Source organism: Primulina eburnea, chromosome 14 (genome assembly GCF_022965805.1).
Source record: "Primulina eburnea isolate SZY01 chromosome 14, ASM2296580v1, whole genome shotgun sequence".
NCBI classification, from domain to species: domain Eukaryota; kingdom Viridiplantae; phylum Streptophyta; class Magnoliopsida; order Lamiales; family Gesneriaceae; genus Primulina; species Primulina eburnea.
Window position 1 is genome coordinate 29,547,904 of NC_133114.1, and position 22,683 is coordinate 29,570,586.

Below are 22,683 nucleotides of genomic sequence, written 5' to 3' on the forward strand. Positions count from 1 at the left end.
GGATGGGCGGGGGAGTACAAGTTTTATTTTTTTTAAAAAAATTTTTTTTACAATATTTTAATAAATTTTTAAAAAGTACGGTAGATTGTTAAATGATAATAAAATGTGCTATAATTTGATAAAAGACCTTTATTTTGTCATAAGTGTAGCAGATAACTCATTTAATTAACTTTATTTATATAATTAAAATTCATTTAAATTACCTCTAAAAATATTCATTTAAAATTAAAGTCAAGTAACATTTGTGAAACGTAAAACTTAGATATTTAGAAAACTCACAATTTTAAGCATATGTTTTAAGCCTTTAATTTCAGAATTATTACTACTAAAATTACCACAGATTTTAAAGAAAAAAAAATGAAAATAAAGAAGTAGAAAACCACATATACTAATCAGTAAGCACAAAGTTAGAACTTTATTCTAATCAAGTCTTTTACTCTCCAACTGTCGACTCTTCGAATCAGTTACATAGTTTGCTATGATTAACCAACCTAGCATCGTATACCAAGGCTTCACGGTGCTTTTAACCAGTGTTCTGCAATCCTGCAGCAATACCTTTCATCGTCAAGATAAGAGTGTCTTCCAAACCTGGTGCATATTCGCTCTTCGGGTTAAGCTTAACTAATTCTGAAGCTGGCTTGCTTGTTTCCATCTCTGTGACCTCTTTCGACAGGTGCCGACCAACTTCTACGTGGTAACTTGGGTCACGAATTCGCTTCAAAGTGTAAACCTGGCAGACATTGAGGACAGTGATATATGGATCCCGAAGCCTCAGTCGTTGCCTCAAATAAGGGTCACCTTGAAGAAGTTCGGAATGCCCAGCAACCTAAGGGGAACATGAACGAGTTGGTAATTTTTCAAACAAAAAAAGATTAGAAATGCATCTTTAAATGACCTGTACTATCATTTAGGTGGACAGACGAATTGAAGGGCCTTACTTGAAGGATTAAGAGTTTAGTTGCTTCATAGTTGGCGCGCAACTGCTCTCCGAATGGCCACAGATCTTCTGAAACCAAGAGTTTGTCATACAGAGCGGCGATTCTTGGGTCTCCCTTGGCCAACACCATTTCAACCAAGTCAATAGTCACTCTAAAGAAAGGCCATTCTTTGTACATATCCTTGAGCACTTGAAGATTTCTCACGTCCTTGTCAATTACGTGCTTCAACGCAGACCCAAAGCCAAGCCATACCGGAAGATGAAATCTTGTTTGTGTCCATGCAAATATCCATGGGATTGCTCGAAGCGACTCTATTCCACCACTTGGCTTTCTTTTAGACGGACGACTCCCAATGTTCATCCTGCCATATTCCAATTCAGGCGTGGCCTGTAATATTCAGAGACAGGAAAAAGAAAATGTAATCAGGAAAACGAGATCCGAGGGTACAAGAAGAAAGGGGCCCCTTGCATGGCATATGCTCACATTGTTTCACCTTGTTTATTTTATACAATTATTTCGTGTAAGTTTTTAGAGGTCACTCAAAGAAATAAGCACAACACGACAAAGCAACGAGATACTCACAAGGCGAAAGTATTCAACAAATCGAGGCTCTTGGAAAACCACAGACCGATACTCGTTTGTCGCAACAACAGCCATCTCCCCCATAAGCGAACGCCATTCTGGCTTTGGTGAAATAGGGGCATGCATTCCATGCTCAAGTGTAGCTGCAGTAAAACGTTGTAGAGTTCGGAAACATAAATGCTCCTCTGCAAATGATCGCTCAATTACTTCCCCTTGAACAGTGACACGCAGGGAGCCATTAATAGTTTCTGGTGGCTGCGACAAAATGGCAAGATGCGTCGGACCTCCTCCTCTTCCAACTGTCCCACCTCTACCATGGAACATCGTGAGCTTTACTCCATATTGTTTAGCTACGCTTACAAGTTCTTCTTGGGCCTTGTATAGTTGCCATGCTGCAGAAAGGCGTCCTGCATCCTTTCCTGAGTCCGAGTATCCAATCATGACTTCTTGTTTGCCCTTGATCCTATTACAATACCAATCTATTGAAAAAAGTCTAGCCATCGCAGTAGGTGCAGCTTCAAGATCGGCAAGCTTTTCAAACAACGGAACAACCCTTAATGGGTTTTTGACATGACATGCGTGTTGCAAAAGCTCCACAGCTAGCACATCAGATGGGGCAGTCGCCATTGAAATTATGTATGCACCAAAATTATCAGCGGGAAGCTCAGAAATGACATTAAATGTTTCCAAAACATCAGCAATTTCCTCAGTTTGGGGAAGATCAGACCCAAACAATGGCCGCTTGCTACTAAGTTCAGATAATAGCCATTCTTGTCTTTTCTCCTCCGACCATTCCTTGTAAGATCCAATTTGTAGGTGCGTGGTAACTGCATCTAAAACATCGGTGTGCCTATCTGACTCTTGCCTGATATCAAGCCTTACTAGTGAAAGCCCAAATGTGAAGACTTGTCTCAGAAAATCAAGAAGACTCCCATCAGCAATCGGTCTATCACCACTATCACAAAGAGATCTATAGCAAAGCTCCAGAGGCTCCAGAAACTGAGGACAAAGTTTTTGTTATTACATTCATGCACCAAGATCAAATTCAAAGAAGGAAAATTAACAAAGTACAATAACGCAGTTCTTTTTTTTTTTAAATGTATTCATGTTTCACTCCAAGGAATATATTGAAATTTCACGGACTACTTTGCATCAAACACTCTCTCCTCTTCCACCAACAAAATTCATGCAAAATTGGCATGTAATCAAATCATAAAATCGTAGACATGAATATCATGGAATGATAGTCAAACAATTCATAAATAATCATCACTTTTGCATATGTAGCAAGACCAGGAAATAAACTTATTTTCGTGTGTTGGGAACTGTAACTGTTTTAGTGAACTACTCGGAACTTAATATAAGTCAGAAGAAGCAAGTGACAAAAAGAGATTTAAAGTGTTTGGGATGGACAGACCTCTTCAACATTGGTGAAGGTTGCTTCCAAAGAAATATCAGAGACTCCATTTGATAGTAACTGACGAGCACGTTCACGCGTATAATAGAGCTTGTCCCTCAAATCACCAAGAATAACACGATAGGGCTCATTCGGTGGAATTTTTTTCCAAAACTCTGTCAACAAATTTTGGGGGTGAAACAAAATGAGTAAATCATAAAAAATCGACGCTTTGGAACATATAAAGACAGATGATCACCTCGATTGCATTACAACGCTACCAACAATGAGTAGTACAGTAGATAAAACTGATTCACGGGAATTAAGGATACTTAAAACAAGATTAAATATGTTTTTACGTACCAATGTAATGTTTTGTATCTCTCTTGGATGACCTTTGCAATTCATCTGCACGAGTACGGAGTTCTTCGTTGCAGCGCCACATTGAAAGCTGCCAAAGAATATATGTTACCAAACAAAACTTTTGCAAGAGAAATCCAGAAATGCCAAAAAATTCACTTTCTTACCTCGAACATGAGATCCTCTATCTGAGAGAAGTACAAATTTGCAGCCATCATTCTAGCCAGCAAACATACATCTCTTGTAACTTCAGGAGTTACCCTTGGATTTCCTGCCATCAGACACATACAACACATCTCAGTTGCAGTCATGTTAGTTAAAAAAGAAATCGAGATAGGAATTGCAAAGTCGGTAAAATCTTGTTTCTACTAAATTATTTAGCAATCTAAAGAAGTTGCAAAAAAGGATACCAATAATTATCAAAATGCATTAAAGAAGGAAATACCATCACGATCCCCACCCATCCAGGAAGAGAACTGGATAAGAGGAACATTGTAGGGAACCCGCTCATTTATTCCAATATTTTTCAGAGAAGTATCCACACGGCGTAAAAATTTTGGCACTCCCTTCCAAATGGTTTCATGAAAGTAACTTAATCCAGCTCTTGTCTCATCTTGGGGGGCCGGAGGATTTCTCCTAATTTCATCTGTTCTAAATGCAGCTTGAATCTGAAAGGACCAAATATATACTATGAAAATTGCATGATAGACAAAAAAATCCTTTTAAAAAAGCAATCGCATATATCTTAAAGCATGCCCCTACTTTAATTGATCTTATAAATGGTTTTTAATATGAGATCAATGATAAGAATCCACAAAGAACATACGGACTTTGTTTTACCAGTTGTGATACGAATCGAAAATGATAAAAACAGAAAATTTAATGTCTAAGGAGTAATTCATTGATATCAACTAACAAAAAGATAATGAATATCCCAAAAGCACCTCTCTTTGTAAGGCCTCATCAAGCTCCTGCTTGTCGTCAGGAGTAATATCCTTAGCATTTAGCTGAGTTAAACAATTACGAATCCTGGAAAATATACGAGTATAGGAAAATCCCAATTTAATCTCACAAATCTTGCTTAGAATAAAAAAAAAGCCGAATAATACAAACCTCGCGTGCTTTTGAAGCAAAGATCTACGGACAGACTGAGTAGGATGTGCCGTCAACACTAAATCTATAGTTTGGTTCTTCAACGCATTGAAAACTTCTTCGGGGGACTTGTTCAGTTGTCCCACAAGCCGTTTTAGAGTCTCTTCGAGGTCTGATTCAGTGGGTGCCGAGGCCTCATCAGAAAAGTCCTTCTTTTTTAACTTGATCCGGCGTCTGTATGCAATCTGAACCTCTTCGGCAAGATTGGCTAAATTCAACATGTTAGCAAAAGATTTTGCCAGCACAATGGAGTCCCCAGCATCCAAACTAGTTAGAACTCTCCCTAGTTCTTCGAGTTTCATCGGATCACCTTTCCCCATATAATCTGCAGAAATCTCATAACAGTCTTGAACCTAGTCCATATTTTAACATTGGAATTGTTAGTTTTACAACAGCTTCATTTGTAATACCCACAAGAACTTGCTTCCGTTCTCATCATAAAGTAGAAAGAATGTTGAATTATAAAACAAAAAAAAAAGTATAAATCTGTCTTTTCTAACCATGGCCTAAGCAAAAGAGAACAACAAAACTCATAAAAGTCAACTAGAATTCTCCATAAAAAAAAATTCCAATATGTCAAACATATATTCGATTATCAAAAAGTAACATCACCAAATCGACAATATTTCACAGTCAAAACACAAGTTTGCACAGACACCATGATTAAAAAATAATGAAAAAATTGAATAAATAATTCTTAGAAAAAATAAAATAAAGTTTCGCACCGTCTCTCTTATCTCCTCCCCATGCAAGCCCTGAAGAATATCAAGAAAATGATCCAAAAGCAGAGCATCATATTCCACCAGCTTATCATCCTCTGAAACCTTCGCAGGTGCCAATAGCCTTAACTGGGCATCAATTGATGCCATTTTTTCTAGTTTCTTGCTCATTTTCTCCTCCCAAACCCACTATATATACCCTTCAAAAATTGAAAAAAAGGTGCCCTTTTTCTCTCTTTTTTCCCTACCCTCAGTTCGAGTCCTTTCACAACAGAAAGAAAAACAAAAAGGCGCACGGGATTTTTGCGGGTTCAGCTCAACCAAATCACGGATCAAATTGAATAACAAAAGATGACCCTAGAAGCCAAACTAAACAGAAAAGGAGAGCGAAATTTCAAGAAATAACATGCAACACGAGAGAGACAAAAGATGACTTGAGACACAGGGGTTGCGTTGTTTTCTGACCGGTTTTATAAGAGGACATACAATTTTCTTGAATGCTCAGTTCGAGTAAATATTTTATTCTGGCTTCGTTATCGTAACAGGAGTTATATATTCTGATTCTTTATTTGCGTACGATCAGCACTCCCAAAATTGTCTTTGTACTAGGAATATGCCATGGTTTAAGGGATCCAGAAAAACTTTGGATATTAACTTTTTACGGTTGTCGTATCTGTGAGTTCCGAAGATTAAGGATTAAGAAGAATCTCCAACTACTTTTTTTAAACTGTGGTCAGAAGCATCATATGCCATTTTATTTATATTTTTTACATTCTTTGGTTACAAAAAAATGTTTTGAAAGCTTAAAGATCCGATGATGGTTTCACATCAATCTTTTGTCAGAAATTGTGGCCGGTTCTTGGTAAGGATATGACGGGGCTGCATTATCAATCCTCAATGAGCAGAGGGATCCGACGGAGTGGAATAACTACTCGTATTACACCTATTCCAAATATAAAAGATCCGCCAAGCTTGAAAGATTTTAGGCCGACGAGCCTCTGCGATACGTGCTACAAAATCATATCTCGGACGATCACCAGGTTCAGACCTATTTTTAACCAAATTATCGACTCATTTCAATGTGTTTTCATATCGGACAGATTTATTATTGTTAATGTGATTGTTGAATTTGAATGTATGCATTGGATACGAAACCATTGCAAGGCTAAAGTTGGGTATGTGTTGCTCAAGTTGGATACGAGTAAAGCTTAGGAGATAGTAGAATGACGATTTTTACATAAATTGATGCAAAATATTTTTTTTAACTAAGATAATCTATCAAACGGTTAAAAGTTAGCGAAAGCACAATTGATATTTAACTTAATAACAAGTTTAAAAGTTTTATTTTAACATTATTATGATAATTTAGTTAATTAAAAAAATTTTATTTGATAATGATTTAAGTACATTGTCTTTTTGGTTTTGATAAAATTCATTATTTTATTAATTTTATTTTTATTGTTTTTCCATTATGAATTATATTTGGATTAAAAATATATTATGTACTCTATTTAAGTAAATTGTGATTTTGGTTTTGGTAAAATGCATTATTCTATTAATTTTATTTTTGCTGTTTTCCACTATGAATATATTTGGATTAAAAAAATATTCGCTAATTTGAGAGACCTCATGCGTTTCTGAAAGCAAAAAGTTCACCAAAATGAAAATGAATAAGTACTTTAAATGGTATCACACCTCAAATTAACGGGTTTTTATTTCTCGAATACCCAACTCACCTGTCATTATATTATATTGATACATACTCATAAATAAAGAATATGTTATTCAAACAATTTTAATTATCATCTAAATCTCGTGATTATATTTTTCATTATTTGTCGTTCACGTGCACGTGAACATTCTTAGTAATTTTAAATATAGCAGAATAATATAACTCGCGGCAAGGTTGGATAATCTTGGGCCTAGAGAAAGATGAGGCTTTCATGGGCTATAAGTGCATTGGAACTAAGAAGTCAAACCCAATAAGTCAATATACTTTTCTCTTGAAGGCCCATATCACTTTTTGGGTATGGTACCCGTATTTGGGCCTTAGCTATCCAATTGTAAAAATTTATGATCATTTAATTGGTCTCACTAATAGGTCAATATAAAATCATATATTAACATCAGCCAGTCGAAACTTAGCATGGACTAAAATGCAATTTTACCTATGGTCTATGCAATCTATCTAATGACGAGGATGCGTCATTGTCTCTGTTTAATGAAAGTTGATATTTTATTCTTTTTTGAAAAAAAATCAATTTTAATTAATTAAAATATATTTAAAATTTAGAGAAAATTTTATTTTATTTTCACCAAATCAACAGCAAGTGTAATTAGAAAACAAAAAAGAGATTTACTTAATAAATACGATAAAGTCAGTGATACTATTCATAAATACAAATTTTACAAATATATATGTAAAAAAATTAATTTATTGGATACATTTAATAAAAGAGAAGTATAATAGAAGGGTTGTGGAATAAACGAAGTTGGATAAAAAAGTATTTGGATATACAAAAAAAAAATATATTAAATCAGTATTTTTTATTGTTAACCAGAATGATTATGTTTCTGCAAAATGCAGAAAAAGTAATATAGCGCTTCCATAAGTTGGGCTGCACTCACAGAGTTGCCAGTGGGTCAATCAGGCCCACTAATATTTTTTCTTCTTTTTATTTGATGGAACCAATCTTTTTTATTCTGCTTGAAGCGCTAAATTTATTGTGTGTCATTTTTTAATAATTTGATATTTGGTGTGCATAAAGAAAATAAAATACAATTTTTTATAAAAATATATTTTAATAACTTATAAATATATCATTTAATAAAAACTATTAGTTTATTTTGGTTAATACATCTGAAAATCATTATTAATTTTTACTCTATCGATACGAAAAAATATAAATAGAACATGGAAGATTGAATAACGCATCTTCAATGTTAAAATGTATAACATCGATTGAATTAGGTTATTGTGAGTTGTATATAAAAACTAGGGCAGTCCCTTTGTTTGAGATGGCTTATGGGTTTTGAGTTAGGTCTAAGTCACAATTTTAACATGATATCATAGACAGACCCACCGTTATGTGTTCGATTGTCCATAGTTAAGTCACACGTTAATGTCTCCATGCTCCAGTTATTCATTCCTAGTTGTGAGAGTATGTGTTAAGATATCTCATACCGATTGGATTATATGCTTTTGATGTTGAGTTATGTCTAAGTCTTAATTTTAACATCCAAATTTGAGAAAATTTAAGACAATGTACCTGGCTCTACTAAAGGAATATCGTCTCTTTTGTAAAAAAATAATAATGAAGCAATGTTCTTGACATATGATGAAGCAAACAAATAATGTTAACCAAAACTAATAGATTAGGGTGACAAGTCAATTCGGATTACCTAATAATCATTTAGTGATCGCACGTAAACTCTGATGGACGTGTAATATTATTATATATATCACAAATAAAGATACGTGAGATCTTCTAACAATAGATCTAATAATTATATAAATAATGTGTGATGTTCATGTTCGGTGAACATGACTCTCATTTAATAATGGTATAGTAAATTGGTTTTTTTACTCACCCAAAAATAATATATAATAAAATCAAACTTAAAAAATAAAATCTGCATAATTATACTTTATTAAAAAACTTTAATATACTTAAAACTAAATTTTTTATACTTTATTAAAAAACTTTAATATATTTTAAAACTACATTTTTCCTTGGACTTTAATGTATATGCACACATCACATTTAATATACTTAAAACAAAATTTTTACTCGACTTCAATGTATATGCATACATCACATGCCAATATATGTTAGTTTTGAATCAATCATTTGAGAAAAGAAAAGATAAAATTATATGTAATATTGAATAATTTTTCTAAAAATCGGCGGTTCCTCTGTGATCCATTAATATGAAACTTCCATGTGCATTTCTTTTTTAGATGAGGCAGGACATGTAGTTTGCGGTTCCTCGTACAATTGCATTTTTAGAAAATTTTATATTTATGAGAAAATATATATTTGAGATATAACATATTCGAATGTATAAAAATTAATTATTAGCATCGCTAAGATAGAGTGACATAGATTTATATAGTCATATATTATGTATTTTTTTTGGATTTTCAGACATATTAGATATGGTTGTATAACACTTATTCTGGTTTTGCCGTTGGTGTAGCAGAGATACTATTGGTTGTATGGTTTATATTTCCGGTTGGTTTTAGAAGTTTCCGCATAGAGTAGGTCTCATGTGAGACCGTCTCACGGATATCAATCTGTGAGACGGGTCAACCCTACCCATATCCACCATAAAAAGTAGTACTCTTAGCATAAAAAGCAATACTATTTCATGGATTACCCAAATAAAGATCCGTCTCACAAAATTTGACCCGTGAGACCGTCTCACACAAGTTTTTGCCTTCCGGCATATTATGATTTAACTCTAATTGTGACTTATTTAAGTTTATCATTGCACGCTGTAGTTGTTTAATATAGATTTCGGATAAAGACTCCACATATTTTATCTAAAATACAAGTATATCTTTAGTTTAACAATTAAAACATACTCGAACAGCATATAAAATTATATAATAACGTCTAACGACTTATCTAAACTTACTACAAATAATTAAACAAATTAAAATGAATTTTACATTTTGAGTAAGTCTTTTGTGATACGGTCTCACAAATATTTATCTGTGATACGAGTCAACCCTACCGATAATCATAATAAAAAAATAATAAGCTTAGCATAAAAAGTGATATTTTTTTATGGATGACCCAAATAAGAGATCTGTCTCATAAAATACGACTCGTAAAACCGTCTGATACAAGTTTTTGTCTTACGTTTTAATATTGTTTCCGAAAAAAAAAAGAATTTTAAAAAAGTTTTAAAAGTACCATCAATATATTGAACCATATAAATTTTTGGTAAATTCACCAATATTTGAATCCAAAGGTTATCTGAGATGTTATATAAGACTAAAAGATCGATATGATCCTTTTGTGAATGTTTGTTTTAAGAATAATTAATTCTTAAAGATTTAAAATTAGCCAATCCCTTAACCATTCTCATTAGTTTAATAATATTGGTGGGACATAATGGGTCCACTTTGGATCAATAATGTTTGGTTTTGTTTTGTTTGGACAAATAAATAATAAAATACAATTTTATGTTATAAAATAAATATAAAAAAGAGAAATGGATGCTAAATAAATAAAATAGGCAGACAAGAGCAAGAGATAGTGTGTTTGAAACATCTTTATATCTTGAGAAATCTTTTAAAATTTGTCTTAATATTAGATAACTGATTATTACACGTAAAATTCGCGTATCATAGACGTTTTTGTTATTAAATTGTCAAATATTTATAACTAATTATTTTTCCTAAAAATAAATAAATAAATAAATAAATTCTATACAAAATTTGTGGATGAAAAAAAAAAATCATATTTAATATTTAATAATGTAAAATGTGCACGGCCAACTTTATATTTAAGCAGTCCCGGAGACTGTAAAATTAAAAATTGAAAAAAGTAAATGAAAAATCTGTAGAGTAGGGCATTCAGACTGATTAGCAGTCACTTCCTGCGTTTTTTTTGTAAATAAATAATTCGAATAATAAATAAATGTTAATTAAAAAATTTAATTAATATATAAAAATTGTGCTTAAACTTGGCCATGAGAGAAAAAAAAACACATGGAAAGTGGAAACCACAGATCTGCATTTTGCCTTATTAGTAAGTTAATTACAGGCTGGAAAATCAGCATCAAATATTAATTAACTAGTTAACAAAATATTTTTTCTTTGGCGAACCTCGGTGTTTATTATTGATGTTGACAATTTGACATCGATCATCATTAATCAAATCATAATTAATTATTTAGTACAAATCGTGAATAATTCTTATTCGGAAGTTTAATATTCTGTTACCATTATTTAAACCAAAAGTAAATAAACTTCATTACAACATTGAATTTTCTTATTTAAAGTCTTACATTAATTATGTATGTAAAAGAACGGAAAATTGTTTTTTTTTATAAGAAAAACATAATAAATTGTTCGTTCTTATACAATAAAAAGATATACTCCCATGGGACAATACTACAAATACAATTTTGTATTCAGGTTCTTAATAATTTGCAAACATATTTTCGTCTAAGCCGATCGACCTTAAGCTAATTCAACATCAAATTGACTCGATTCTCTTCAATTCGTTCACAAAATTCTCACCGAAATATTGTTTAAAAGGAGATGAGATTTTAACCACCTTTGCCGACACAAAATATTTAAGTTTTACCCTTTTATGTCGATCGAACTTGCATAAAAAATCATAGGTGCCACTGCTGTATAAATCATGGATATGTGCACACAAGTATCACCATAGAACAACTGATCTAGCTCTCTACCATTTCTTGTCTTCACCGATACCCAAATTTACTGATTAGCTTCGCGTTAACTGCTTATCGTTCTCTCTTCCGGTATTCTGCCTAGCATTTGTGTTCTGAATTCGAAAATCCGAATTTTCTATACTACTTAAAATGCCGCTTGACCTATTACTGTTCAAAACTCGACTGCTCAGTTCACAGATCAAACTTATATTAATATCTCAATATACACAAAATCCTTAATTTTAAGGTTGTGTAGCACAGGCCATATTTAAAATGTCCATGTGTGTGTGTGTGTGTGTGTGTGTGTCATTTATGTTTCCGGGTTGTGAGGATGTATTGTAATTTATTTGGTAGGGCAAGTGCACTATTATATATTCCAATACATGAATGCCTTTTTATGCAATTAAATCCTGTTTCCGGAAACCTTGACAAGAGTGCTCCCAATTGGAATATGTATCCATTACTCCTCAGATACGTACATGTGTGAACTATTCCAGTTCCATTTGAAAACGACAGCCACGACAATGTAGAAATTGCATCAGTAAATATGATGCACCGGCCCACCTCTATTATTATATATTTCCTTGTTTTATTTTCATTTTTTCCCTTTCCTTTGAAATACTGGCCTGTCACATCAAGTTAAGTGCCTTAATTGTGCAATTAATGTTTCAAAACTCGTAAATCATGAAGTTTCGAGCTAATGTACGTATTAACTAATCATATATCCAACAATCCACATTTAATATTATATATACGAGGTACGTGATTTTTTTTATGGACCTTTGCGTGTGAAAATGAATAACGAACCCTATTGGATGCGACAACGCACACAACTATTATTCATTTAAGGGTGAATTAATTAACTATAGTTGATTTGCGAAGTTTAAATAGGTCCCATGTTGATAATATGGTGCTTCGCTATATGCCTAAGCTGATCCAATCGTGATAATATATTGTTAATATAACATTAAACATAGTGTCACTTGTTTTATACTTAATATCGGTAATGATAATATAGGAAAAATCAAATCTTCATTAAAGTGATAAGAAAGAGTTTTGGGATTTATGCAGACTTTAAATCCATCATAGAATTCACATATATAGTCTCTTAAAGTGACAAGAAAGGGATTTGAGATTTATAGAAATCAAGTCTTTTTCAACAAACAAAAGAATTTAGAATATTTGATTTAATTTGAGCACACCTTTAGTAATTTTCTATCAGCTAGAGTATTTTGTCACTGTGTCGGCCATGATCAAATGCAAGAAGTAATTGTAGATTAAAGTGAGGCGTGTCGTGTAATAAAAAAAAGTTGGATTTGCAGCAGAATTTGAAAATTATTCATAATTACTCGTAAACTTTAGAATCCGTAATTAGGGTATTGGCTGTCACTGCCCTAGGGATCCCACTCACGACTGGATTATATTTTGTCAAGTAGCAAGAACAATATTTTCAATGGGGTATTTAGTAGTACAAATTAATGAAGTAGATAGTAATAATGTCCACAAAATTACAAAAAAATATTTAAAATTATTGGTTGAATCACATATTCAATAAGATGTTAAAAATTATGAAGAAAATGGCAGAAAATAGTCAGAAAAAAGAAGCAGAAAGCAACTGCATGTGGCCCATTGCATGTCAGCTCAACCCAAATACCACTGTCTTTTGATGTGATTTCTTCATCTTCCGATTGCTTCAAATAACTATTCCTTTAACCTTCAAACATTTTCCCTTATTTAGCAAAAAACAGAAGGATACAGCAACAAGATCCACAAAAAAAAAAATTGATGGTATGGAGAGAGGAAAAGATTTGTCCGAAGGATCATCATCAAGATCCCCCACTGGCGGGGATTTATCGGCGGCGACAGCGATTACTCCCAGCCGGTACGAATCCCAGAAGAGGAGGGACTGGAACACTTTCGGGCAGTTCTTGAAAAATCAGAGGCCGCAGGTGGCGCTGTCTCAGTGCAACAGCAACCATGTGCTGGATTTCTTGAGGTACCTGGATCAGTTCGGGAAGACTAAGGTTCACTTGCAAGGCTGCATCTTTTTTGGGCAGCCAGAGCCTCCGGCGCCTTGCGCCTGCCCGCTGAGGCAGGCTTGGGGTAGCCTTGATGCACTTATCGGTAGGCTGCGTGCCGCCTATGAGGAGAACGGCGGATCACCGGAAAATAACCCATTTGCTAGTGGAGCAATCAGGATTTATCTGAGGGAAGTGAAGGAATGCCAAGCTAAGGCAAGAGGGATCCCTTACAAGAAGAAGAAGAAGAAGACTGGAAGTAGTAGTGGAACGCCCGATGATGAATCCAATTCTGCATCTATGCCATTTTCTTGATTCCGAGTTTCCAACCAGATATAATGGATCCAATCGGAAGTGGGTAAACTTCTTCTCAAAAGTATTCTCTCATTTTCTTGAAAATGGTTTGTGTTTATTCTCAATTACTTGCTCTAATATCAGCGTAGTTTACATGCCATTTTTCATTTAGATGATTTCATATGTGTCTGTATACACAAAACCTGCTTGAGTAAATATATCAATCATATGTTTCTGTGTACACAAAACCTGCCTTAGTAAATATAATTTGATATAATTCCGATCTAAAGAAGTAAATTAGGGAGGATTGATTATTCACTAGAAGAATGATTAATATTTTCTATGGAATAGCAAGAAGAAAAGCTGAAAAATCAGATATCAAAGGAGCATTTTACTACAAGTAATGGGATCTTCCAAACGTATACGAAAGGTGGTATATTCATCCATAAACCCTAGATAGAACCAATGCAATGCAAGACAATTAACAGCAATGACAAATATAGCCAACCAAAATTTGCTAGCTCTTCTTGAGACCATTCCAATGCAGTGTTTTTAAGCATGTGTTTTCATGCCTGCAAGTTCCACCTCGAGAACGGTGACATTTTTTCATTTCTTGGAATCATTTCAACATACAAATTGATGGACCTCTTTTTTTTCACTGACACCGTATAGAATCCTTCTGTTCCTTCAAGTTTTTTGTTCTAAAAAATCTCACCAATTTGTGGTTAGCTAGTCCACATTTTAGTACTCTCAATTTCATGTCAGCCTTCCCATTTTCTTTCTATAGCATCTTTTAGGATTGTGGCAGAGTTTTTGCTCCTCACAAATATAGCCATGATCTATGTTAGAGCTGATCAGGGGGACGCATTTCATGTTTTTATCTTGATTCAATACATATCAGAGTTATATAAATAATGTAGTTAGTTCCATGATTTATCCCATGCATATATATACCGACGCACACCTGCGTTTTGAAGGATTTCTTTCTTTTTTATGGAGAGAGTTTTCAAGGATTTCATGTACATTAATATTTAACACGAAAATCTCATCATTAATGTGATATCACCCAGGTGTACGAGAAATCAAGAAATGCTTATTAATTATAAAAATGATATATTCTATTAATTAAAAACTCCATTATCATAAACTCCCCCACTAATCCGATTTCTTTAATATATAATTAATAATATAATGGTGAGTGCATTTCATAATTTTCTTTAAACATGATTGTCCTTTGCATCTTTACTAGATTTTACCTTCTGTCTGTACAGATTTTGTGGGACATCACAAATATTCGTTTTTGTCCCAACGCTTTATTTTTTTACCAAGCGAAAAAATAAACATCGTGTTAAAATCTTGGGCTAATGACCGATCAACAATTTATCAAAAATCTATAAATATAAGATCTTATATTATAAGAGAATGAATCAAATTTTTTTTTTCTATTTTAAAAGGCTGAGGAATAGTAAAGTATATGCCTTAAATTAAAATTCATCTTCCGCAAAATACTAGATGTCCAAAATTAACCCTACACTGTACTTAAATGCATGATCATCAATTAAAGATCCAATAACTTTGAGTGAAATTGTGCATAATCTATTTGTGTGGCTACGATTCACTCAACGATCGAACATAATCGAGATATAAGTTATCAATCATAAGCAATGAACTTCTTGGGTTGAGAGGGTGATCTGGAGATGATTTTCATTATAATTACATAGTTAGTCAAAGATTAATCAGAAAATTTCTAAGGCCAATGACTCGGAGTAACAATATATACTGATATTAGAGTATAATCTCCAAATAATTAACACACTGATTCATAATCCTTTTCTGTTACATAATATATGAAGAAAAACCAATGGACAAGATGCTCTCTCTTGCTTTATTTTTAAATATATGTGGTGTGTTTTGTCAGGGTTCCTAGGGTTTACAATGGGCAGTCTGTATGAAACTGTACGTTCAGTTGATAGTGTTTAGCTATAATTGTCATTTCAGACTGCTGAACTGCAATTTTTCCTGTTTTCTGTCTAAGTGTTACTTCAAAAATATACTAAGATTAATCACACTTTGGATGGTAAATTGATGAAGTTTGTAGAACTCCAGGAATAATCTTGAATGAACATTTGTGTCTTAAAATCACACGTATATATAATCCATAAGTAAGATTTGATATGTTTTATGAGAGAAACAGTACCAAGGATTGTTACATTTTATTGAGAAAGAAGACTTTAGATTTCTAAAATTAAGCTGGGTTAGGGTTTTATATTAATGAATCTTTCAGTGGCAAGACATGATTATTTTACATTTATCTGATTTTTCACTTCTTGTGTTTGGATATTAGTATTTGAATATGTTCATTTTTTATTTTAAGACAAATGAAATTGTGATACTGCTTTCATTGTGTTGGTTTATATATTTTGAGTTCATTTAAATAAACTTAAATTATAATTAATGATCTTGTGTATTAGATTCAATTGATCATCTCAAGACAAGGCCGAAAAAAGGGTTGAAAGAGTTCTTACCTTCAAAGCACATCTTAAGTCAAATTTCGTGTTGAAAGTCTCAATAATAATCAATGCCTCATTTATCTCACAATTTTGATAATAAAAAAATTTCTTATAGAAATTTATCGATATCTTTTATATATCCTCGCGGAAGTGTGGTTTTCTGTTTATTCCAGTTGTCCCAGTTCAGGCGATTAATGATGTAATTTTTTTAGCAGGAACGTCGTCGTGTGGTGGGGAAGAACTGGTTCGAGGCATGCCAAGTTTCTGTTCAAGTTGTGGACTTCTTTCTACACAAATTCAATATTGATTTACTCTATTATATATATATATATATATATATATATATATATATATATATATAATCATATGATAATAACTCATATTTCATTATTATATTGCATATGATTTTTGAGTTGTTTTGAAATATTCTAAAGTCTTGTATTATCAAATAATTTCACGTTAGTTCGGCTTGATTCACATGTCAGTACCGTATTTTTATTTTTATTTTTGTACCAATCCAACTCTATGATTCATTCCAATTAACTAACGTTTCGCACACACGAACAACCATTTGTTAATCAAACGTCGTTCGGTTTTACAAATATGTATAGTCAATATAATCACGAGTTTAATTGCTGGTGGATACTTAATTTTGGGGCAAGAATCTTAATCAAATTAATGCTAATTATTAATTGAAAAGCTTCCATACAAAATATTTATTCATTACAAAAATAATTCGACAATCTTTTTAGTCTTCATATATATATATATATATATATATATATATATATATATGAAGACTAAAAACCAAAAAGTTCATCTTTTACAGGATGAAAACCCCTAGTGTTTGATTAACATCCAACATTTTCAGCAGCACTTAGTTCAGTTTGGAAGGGAACAATCTAATTTATACAACATATTTTTCAGTGATTTAAGTATAAAAAAAACATTGAGATTAAAACAAGAAGCGATAATTCGATAGATTACAAGTTACACCTACCATTTGACAAGATTGTTGTCCAAAAAAAAAGGACCACTTCACAGTATACTCGTCATGGAACTAACCTGATAACTTTAAGTCTCAATCTATATATATATATATATATATATATATATATATATATATATAATAACAATTAGATACATAACAATAATAATAATAATAATAATAATAATAATAATAATAACAATGATATCTAAATTAGCCAGACCTGTATGTATATGCAGAGCTTAACTGATGCGTACCGTGTCTTCTTCTGAAAACTAGCCAGTTACGTTGATGCCGTTGAGTTTATAAGTAACCATCTGTTAAAAAGGAGATGAAAAGCGTACATTAAAATTTCTTTAAAAATATATTTCAAATTTGTGTCGAGTATCAGTTTCTCCCTATCTGTTGACAGATAACAAAAAAATACACCAAATTGTGCTTGTTCATTACTTGGAGACAATGACAATTCAGATTCCAGGCTAGAACCGATGATGATATTACCATCACGAAACTCATGCGGGATTCTGGGAATCAATATAAGAAAGCTGCAAACATTGGTACCAGAAATGATTTACGCAGAGGTTCAGTCTTTGCAATATGGACACATTGTAGTATTATTGGTAAAGAGTCAACATATATTGGATGAAGTGGATGATTATAAAAAAGATCAAGAGATGTCTATGATCTAAAAAAAAAAAAATTCAGGGTGTTGCTTGGGAACTGGATAGTTGAGTACTTTTGGTCTAATGCGGCAGCAATTTCAGAACCCACTAACCCATTTACCATTTACTCAGTAAAAATCATCTTTTAGAATTCACAATCGACTCAACGTGTTAAGATTGGAACTTGGACCTAACTCAATTCCAAAAGCTAGCTCAAGGGGGGAGAATTGTCCAAGCACATATATACAACTCCCAGGTTAATTAACCAACCGATGTAACATGATATCAAAGCTCAGGTTCCAAACACATATATACAACTCCCAGTTTATTTAACCAACCGATGTGGTTCTCCTGAATCAATTTCTTGAAAGGTAAATTAGGTCCAAGTTCCAATCTTAACACCACGCATTGAATCAAAATATACGCATAAGCCTACAAATATAACATGTGCGACTATCTTCTTACAAACAATCATAAACTCTCTTCTCACTATCCGATGAGGAACAGGAAGTATTAGAATTTGATTATATTAAAACAATGAAATGCTATCTGCCAACTGTTTTGTCTTACACGTCAGTAGTAATGCAAAACTAAGGGGATGCTTTGGTTTAACAAATCATATGAACCTGTAAAGAATATGTTCTAGATAATGCCAAATATAGCAGATGCCCCAACTAATAAGTTTGTGAAGAAGGGGTGATATAAATCAGATATAATTTCGGAGTAGTTTAAGAAAAAGAGTGAGAAAATTCAATAAATAGTTTTGTTGGTTTTGTTAAATGAAGCAACATGAACAACAAGACAACAGAGTCACCCAAAAGACTTTCAAAAAGGAATATTAAGAAGTCATCACCAGCCGCAAATCCGATTTTAGTTCATAAAATACGCGAGTAATGCTCGAATTCTTAAACATTCAAAAACCAATTCACCCAATTTTCTCGTGTGAATAGAGGATCTGCAATGGCAAATTTGCTAGTATCTTGCAAGTAGACACTATTTCATGCAAACTTAAAAGAATTTGTACCATTAAAGCATGCCACAGGAAAATGGTATAAAAAATTCATGATTGTAGAGCACACAATTGATTACAGCGATAAACTGAAGCACAGAAACAAACAATCTTCATAGAACTTGCAAAATATATTCAATCAAATAAACAAGGTGCATTAAAAAAAATGATATCTTGTAAGGTGAAATGATTCTCCGGTATAACACCAATTTGCGAGTTCTATAGCTTTACATCTCAATGGGTGCCAAACAAATTTATATTAATCCCCATGCAAATGGTGAACACCAAATATCAACACTTTCTATCTCTAACATTATTTATTTACTATACCGGCAAGGCCGTAAGATACCAATGTGGTTAGGTAGCAAGCACAAAACGAAAATAAATACCAATCCATTTTTTTCCGAGCAATGCAGCATAATCCACATCGCAGCTTCGCGACAGTAACTAAAAGCTTCAAAACATAAGGCGATTGGGTTTTCGACACTTACTACTTTGCGAATTGTGCTTTACTCGACAAAGCTTTTTGAACTGGACCTGTGATTCCATAAATACCTTCATTCTCTGGATCTCCAAATCCTTCGCAAACTGCATCCTTTGTTTCTCCAACTCCACCATCTGCCTCTGCTTTGCCACCTCCACTTTCTCATATGTCTTCCCTAAACTAGCTATGGCATCTGCTAACCTACCATACCCCTCTACCACCACTGTCCCTTTCTCTCCCATTGGCCTTTTCCTTTTCATTCCCACTGCCGATAGCTCCAGACCCCAAGCTCCAGAATCCTCTTCTTCATCCTCTTTACCCTTCATCACCGCCGCCGCCGCTGCCATGACAGAGAAATTCTTCATGCTCCGCTTAGACCTGGGCCCAACAGGTATAGACCATGGTAGTCCCAGAAGATCACTGAAAGCTTGATCTTTTTCCTGGTGCTGGATAATTGACGGTGGAATCATCTGGAAATGGGTGAGTGCCTTAGGTGGAGGCGGGGGGGACGATGAGGCCTCCGGCGAAGGAGAAACTCTGAGGTGAAGGCCCCTGCTGTGACCGTCGGATTTACAAGTGCTAATCTTGGAGGAAGTGCCACCGATGAGGGCATCAATGCTGCGGAAGTGGGGCCACGTGGAGGAGTAGCGGCAGTTTGATTGAACGACCTTAGACTTCTCGATCTTGTACTTCTTTTTTACGGTGTCGATGCGGTTCTTACACTGGACGTCTGTACGGCGAAGCTTAAGGGAAGTGGCGTGGATGGCATTGACGGCGTCGGCAACCTCCTGCCAGTCTTTACGGTGGAGGTTTTTGCGGTTAAGCTCCACGTAGCGTGCCCCCCAGGCATCAATGAGCGTCTGAGTTGCATCCTTTGACCAACAGTCCTCACGGGTCGGAAAACCCGGGGTTCGTATCGCCGGCGGTGGAAGTTCGGGTTTTGTCGGTGAGGGCGAGGGAGAATGGAGATGTTTATCGTCGTCCGAGATGGGGGACGCTGTGGCAGAGTAAGGAGGGGAAGGAGAGGTGGGTGAAGGCAACATGTCGGTGGCGTGCGGCGGCGGGATTCTGAGAGGTATTATTGGAGTTTGCGAAGAGAGTAGTCCGAGCCAAGCACCGGCGGTGGAAGTTCTCTCTTTTTTCTTATTTTTATTTTTTAAAAACTTAATTTAATTTAATAATGTGTGGGATTATATTATACAAACGATTTTCTAATTTTATTCTTATTTAATAAATATTTACTTAAATAATTTTTTATCTTTAAATACTTAGTTAATTGCAAGTCTCAAATTAAATAAGAGTATATTAATAAATGAGTAGAAAAAATATTGCTAAATATTATATAAGTCTATACATTTGAAATAATAATAAAAATATATAATTCATAGCATTGAGAAGATAAAATAATATCTATTAATTTATACTATTTTATTAAATTTGAGTTACTTAGAGTAACTGACTTTTGTGTCACGGTCTGTTTTAATAATTATATATATTAATAAAATGTTAAAATTTTAATGCAAGATAAATATAGGTCAGCGGAAAAGTCATTGTTTATTCGGGTTTAGATTATAGGTTCAATTATTACTGAGAGCACTTTTTTATTCTTTTAATTTTCAATTTATATATCAAAATTACAGTGTAGTCTCTTATTATTTTTTATAATTATATTTTGATCATCATTTAAATAGGAATCAAATGAATTATAAAAAATATTATACAAACTTGCAACGTGTATATCAATACACTAGTATTTAGTAAGTTTTCTCGTAATAGAGCCAAAAAAAAACTTGATTTCATGGTTGCTTTTCAATAAAAGCTTGAAGTCCAATGGACACCGTCTTTTTTACCAAGGAGACCCAGCCTGATTCATGGATTATTTCACCCTACCCCTACAGGCAGTGTCTGTAGGGGTACATCCAAGGGCCAGAATTTTTTCTGGTCCAATTTTTTATTTTTTTTAAATTTTTTTATTCCTCATGATATGAATCTCAACCCTTGATCTTGGGTGTGGGCACTGCCCCCACACCCAGGATCGAACCTTCCATGATTCATTTTGTTGAACAACTCTAATTTCATTTTTTGTGATTCATAATTTCAAATTTTCAATTTAGTCATTCACTATTTTTCACGATTATGACATCAATCTATTTTAAATATAAATCAAATTAATCATAAATTTTTTTTGTAGAAGATGCAAATGCGTGCCAAATATCACTATTTAAGTTAAATGTGATTCTCATCTTTGGTCAACGAAGCCCGCCACGTTTTGTATGATGGGCTTTTCAAACATGTATATCTGGTCCATGTTTTGTATGTTCTTATATTATTTTGGCTATCATTCATGTTCAAAAGGGACAGCCCGATCCATGAGAAAAATTGCATGTTTTTTTTGTCATTTGCATATTTTTTATGGTTAAGTTCGTAATATATCAATTTAAATTTTTTGTTATTTAATTACAATATTTTTTTTCAATTTTAATCATTTTTTATTGTGATGCTGACGTTAGTCACATGATACCGAAAATTACTGACGTATCAAGTATTACATCAATACGTTGAGAAAAAATAACTAAACGAAAAAAATACAAATTATATGATTAAAACCCTCAATTATCAATAACATGACAAAAACGAAAAATGATTTAGTAAATTATTGTACTTATCAACAAACAATTTCTAATGTAACAATTCGCAATTTGCGTTTCATAACATGCACTATTATAGATTCAATTCTTTTTCTCTACTCTTTTTTTTTTAGTTTAAACAAAAATTCTGTCGATACATATTTTTAAGACTAAAAGTTCAAACCCATTGTTCTTATCTAAAAAGAAATTGGCGTTTTACAATTCGAACCAATATGCACGGTCCGATGAAGTTTTGAATATTGTGATGTCTGAAGCTAACGGTGATACGACGATCTAGTAGGTAATTTACAACAGTCTTGTGTCGATTTTCTAAAATAGTGATTATTCCGAATATAGAAGTTTTATTTTTTCAATTGTCTCAAATATCTATTCAAGTGTTTATATTTATTATTATTTTCTCTATTATTTGACCAGTATACCCTTATTCGTTAAATACGTTACATACTTCCCACAATTTTTAATTAAATAAAGGTAAAATGAAAACTTCATTTGTGCCAATAATTTCTTAG

The 22,683-nt window shown here is 33.2% G+C and overlaps 3 protein-coding genes across 8 annotated transcripts; 1 reads left to right on the top strand and 2 right to left on the bottom strand.

The window, feature by feature from the left end:
• Window positions 1-334: 334 nt before the first annotated feature.
• Window positions 335-5,494, bottom strand: LOC140813243 (phosphoenolpyruvate carboxylase 1-like). Its single transcript, XM_073171730.1, has 10 exons — window positions 5,154-5,494; window positions 4,390-4,781; window positions 4,221-4,305; window positions 3,722-3,944; window positions 3,444-3,547; window positions 3,280-3,367; window positions 2,938-3,092; window positions 1,521-2,519; window positions 939-1,325; window positions 335-826 (listed from the first exon to the last, which is right to left on the bottom strand). The coding sequence occupies exons 1-10, from the start codon at window positions 5,316-5,318 to the stop codon at window positions 524-526; spliced, it is 2,901 nt and encodes a 966-aa protein (XP_073027831.1). The 5' UTR covers window positions 5,319-5,494; the 3' UTR covers window positions 335-523.
• Window positions 5,495-13,194: 7,700 nt separating this feature from the next.
• LOC140813244 (protein LIGHT-DEPENDENT SHORT HYPOCOTYLS 10-like) lies at window positions 13,195-16,922 on the top strand. 5 transcript variants are annotated; one of them, XM_073171733.1, is made up of 2 exons: window positions 13,195-13,933; window positions 16,599-16,922. In XM_073171733.1, the coding sequence occupies exon 1, from the start codon at window positions 13,352-13,354 to the stop codon at window positions 13,892-13,894; it is 543 nt and encodes a 180-aa protein (XP_073027834.1). In that variant the 5' UTR covers window positions 13,195-13,351; the 3' UTR covers window positions 13,895-13,933; window positions 16,599-16,922. The 5 variants fall into 5 exon arrangements, 3 of the variants coding, with proteins under 3 accessions (XP_073027834.1, XP_073027833.1, XP_073027832.1); XR_012113859.1 differs by having other exon boundaries at window positions 13,196-13,955; window positions 16,623-16,922; XR_012113860.1 differs by having other exon boundaries at window positions 13,196-13,955; window positions 16,635-16,922.
• Window positions 16,923-17,219: 297 nt separating this feature from the next.
• Window positions 17,220-20,658, bottom strand: LOC140812406 (trihelix transcription factor ENAP2-like). 2 transcript variants are annotated; one of them, XM_073170659.1, is made up of 2 exons: window positions 19,534-20,658; window positions 17,220-17,916 (listed from the first exon to the last, which is right to left on the bottom strand). In XM_073170659.1, the coding sequence occupies exons 1-2, from the start codon at window positions 20,567-20,569 to the stop codon at window positions 17,903-17,905; spliced, it is 1,050 nt and encodes a 349-aa protein (XP_073026760.1). In that variant the 5' UTR covers window positions 20,570-20,658; the 3' UTR covers window positions 17,220-17,902. The 2 variants fall into 2 exon arrangements, with proteins under 2 accessions (XP_073026760.1, XP_073026761.1); XM_073170660.1 differs by having other exon boundaries at window positions 17,226-17,688.
• Between the last annotated feature and the right edge of the window lie 2,025 nt (window positions 20,659-22,683).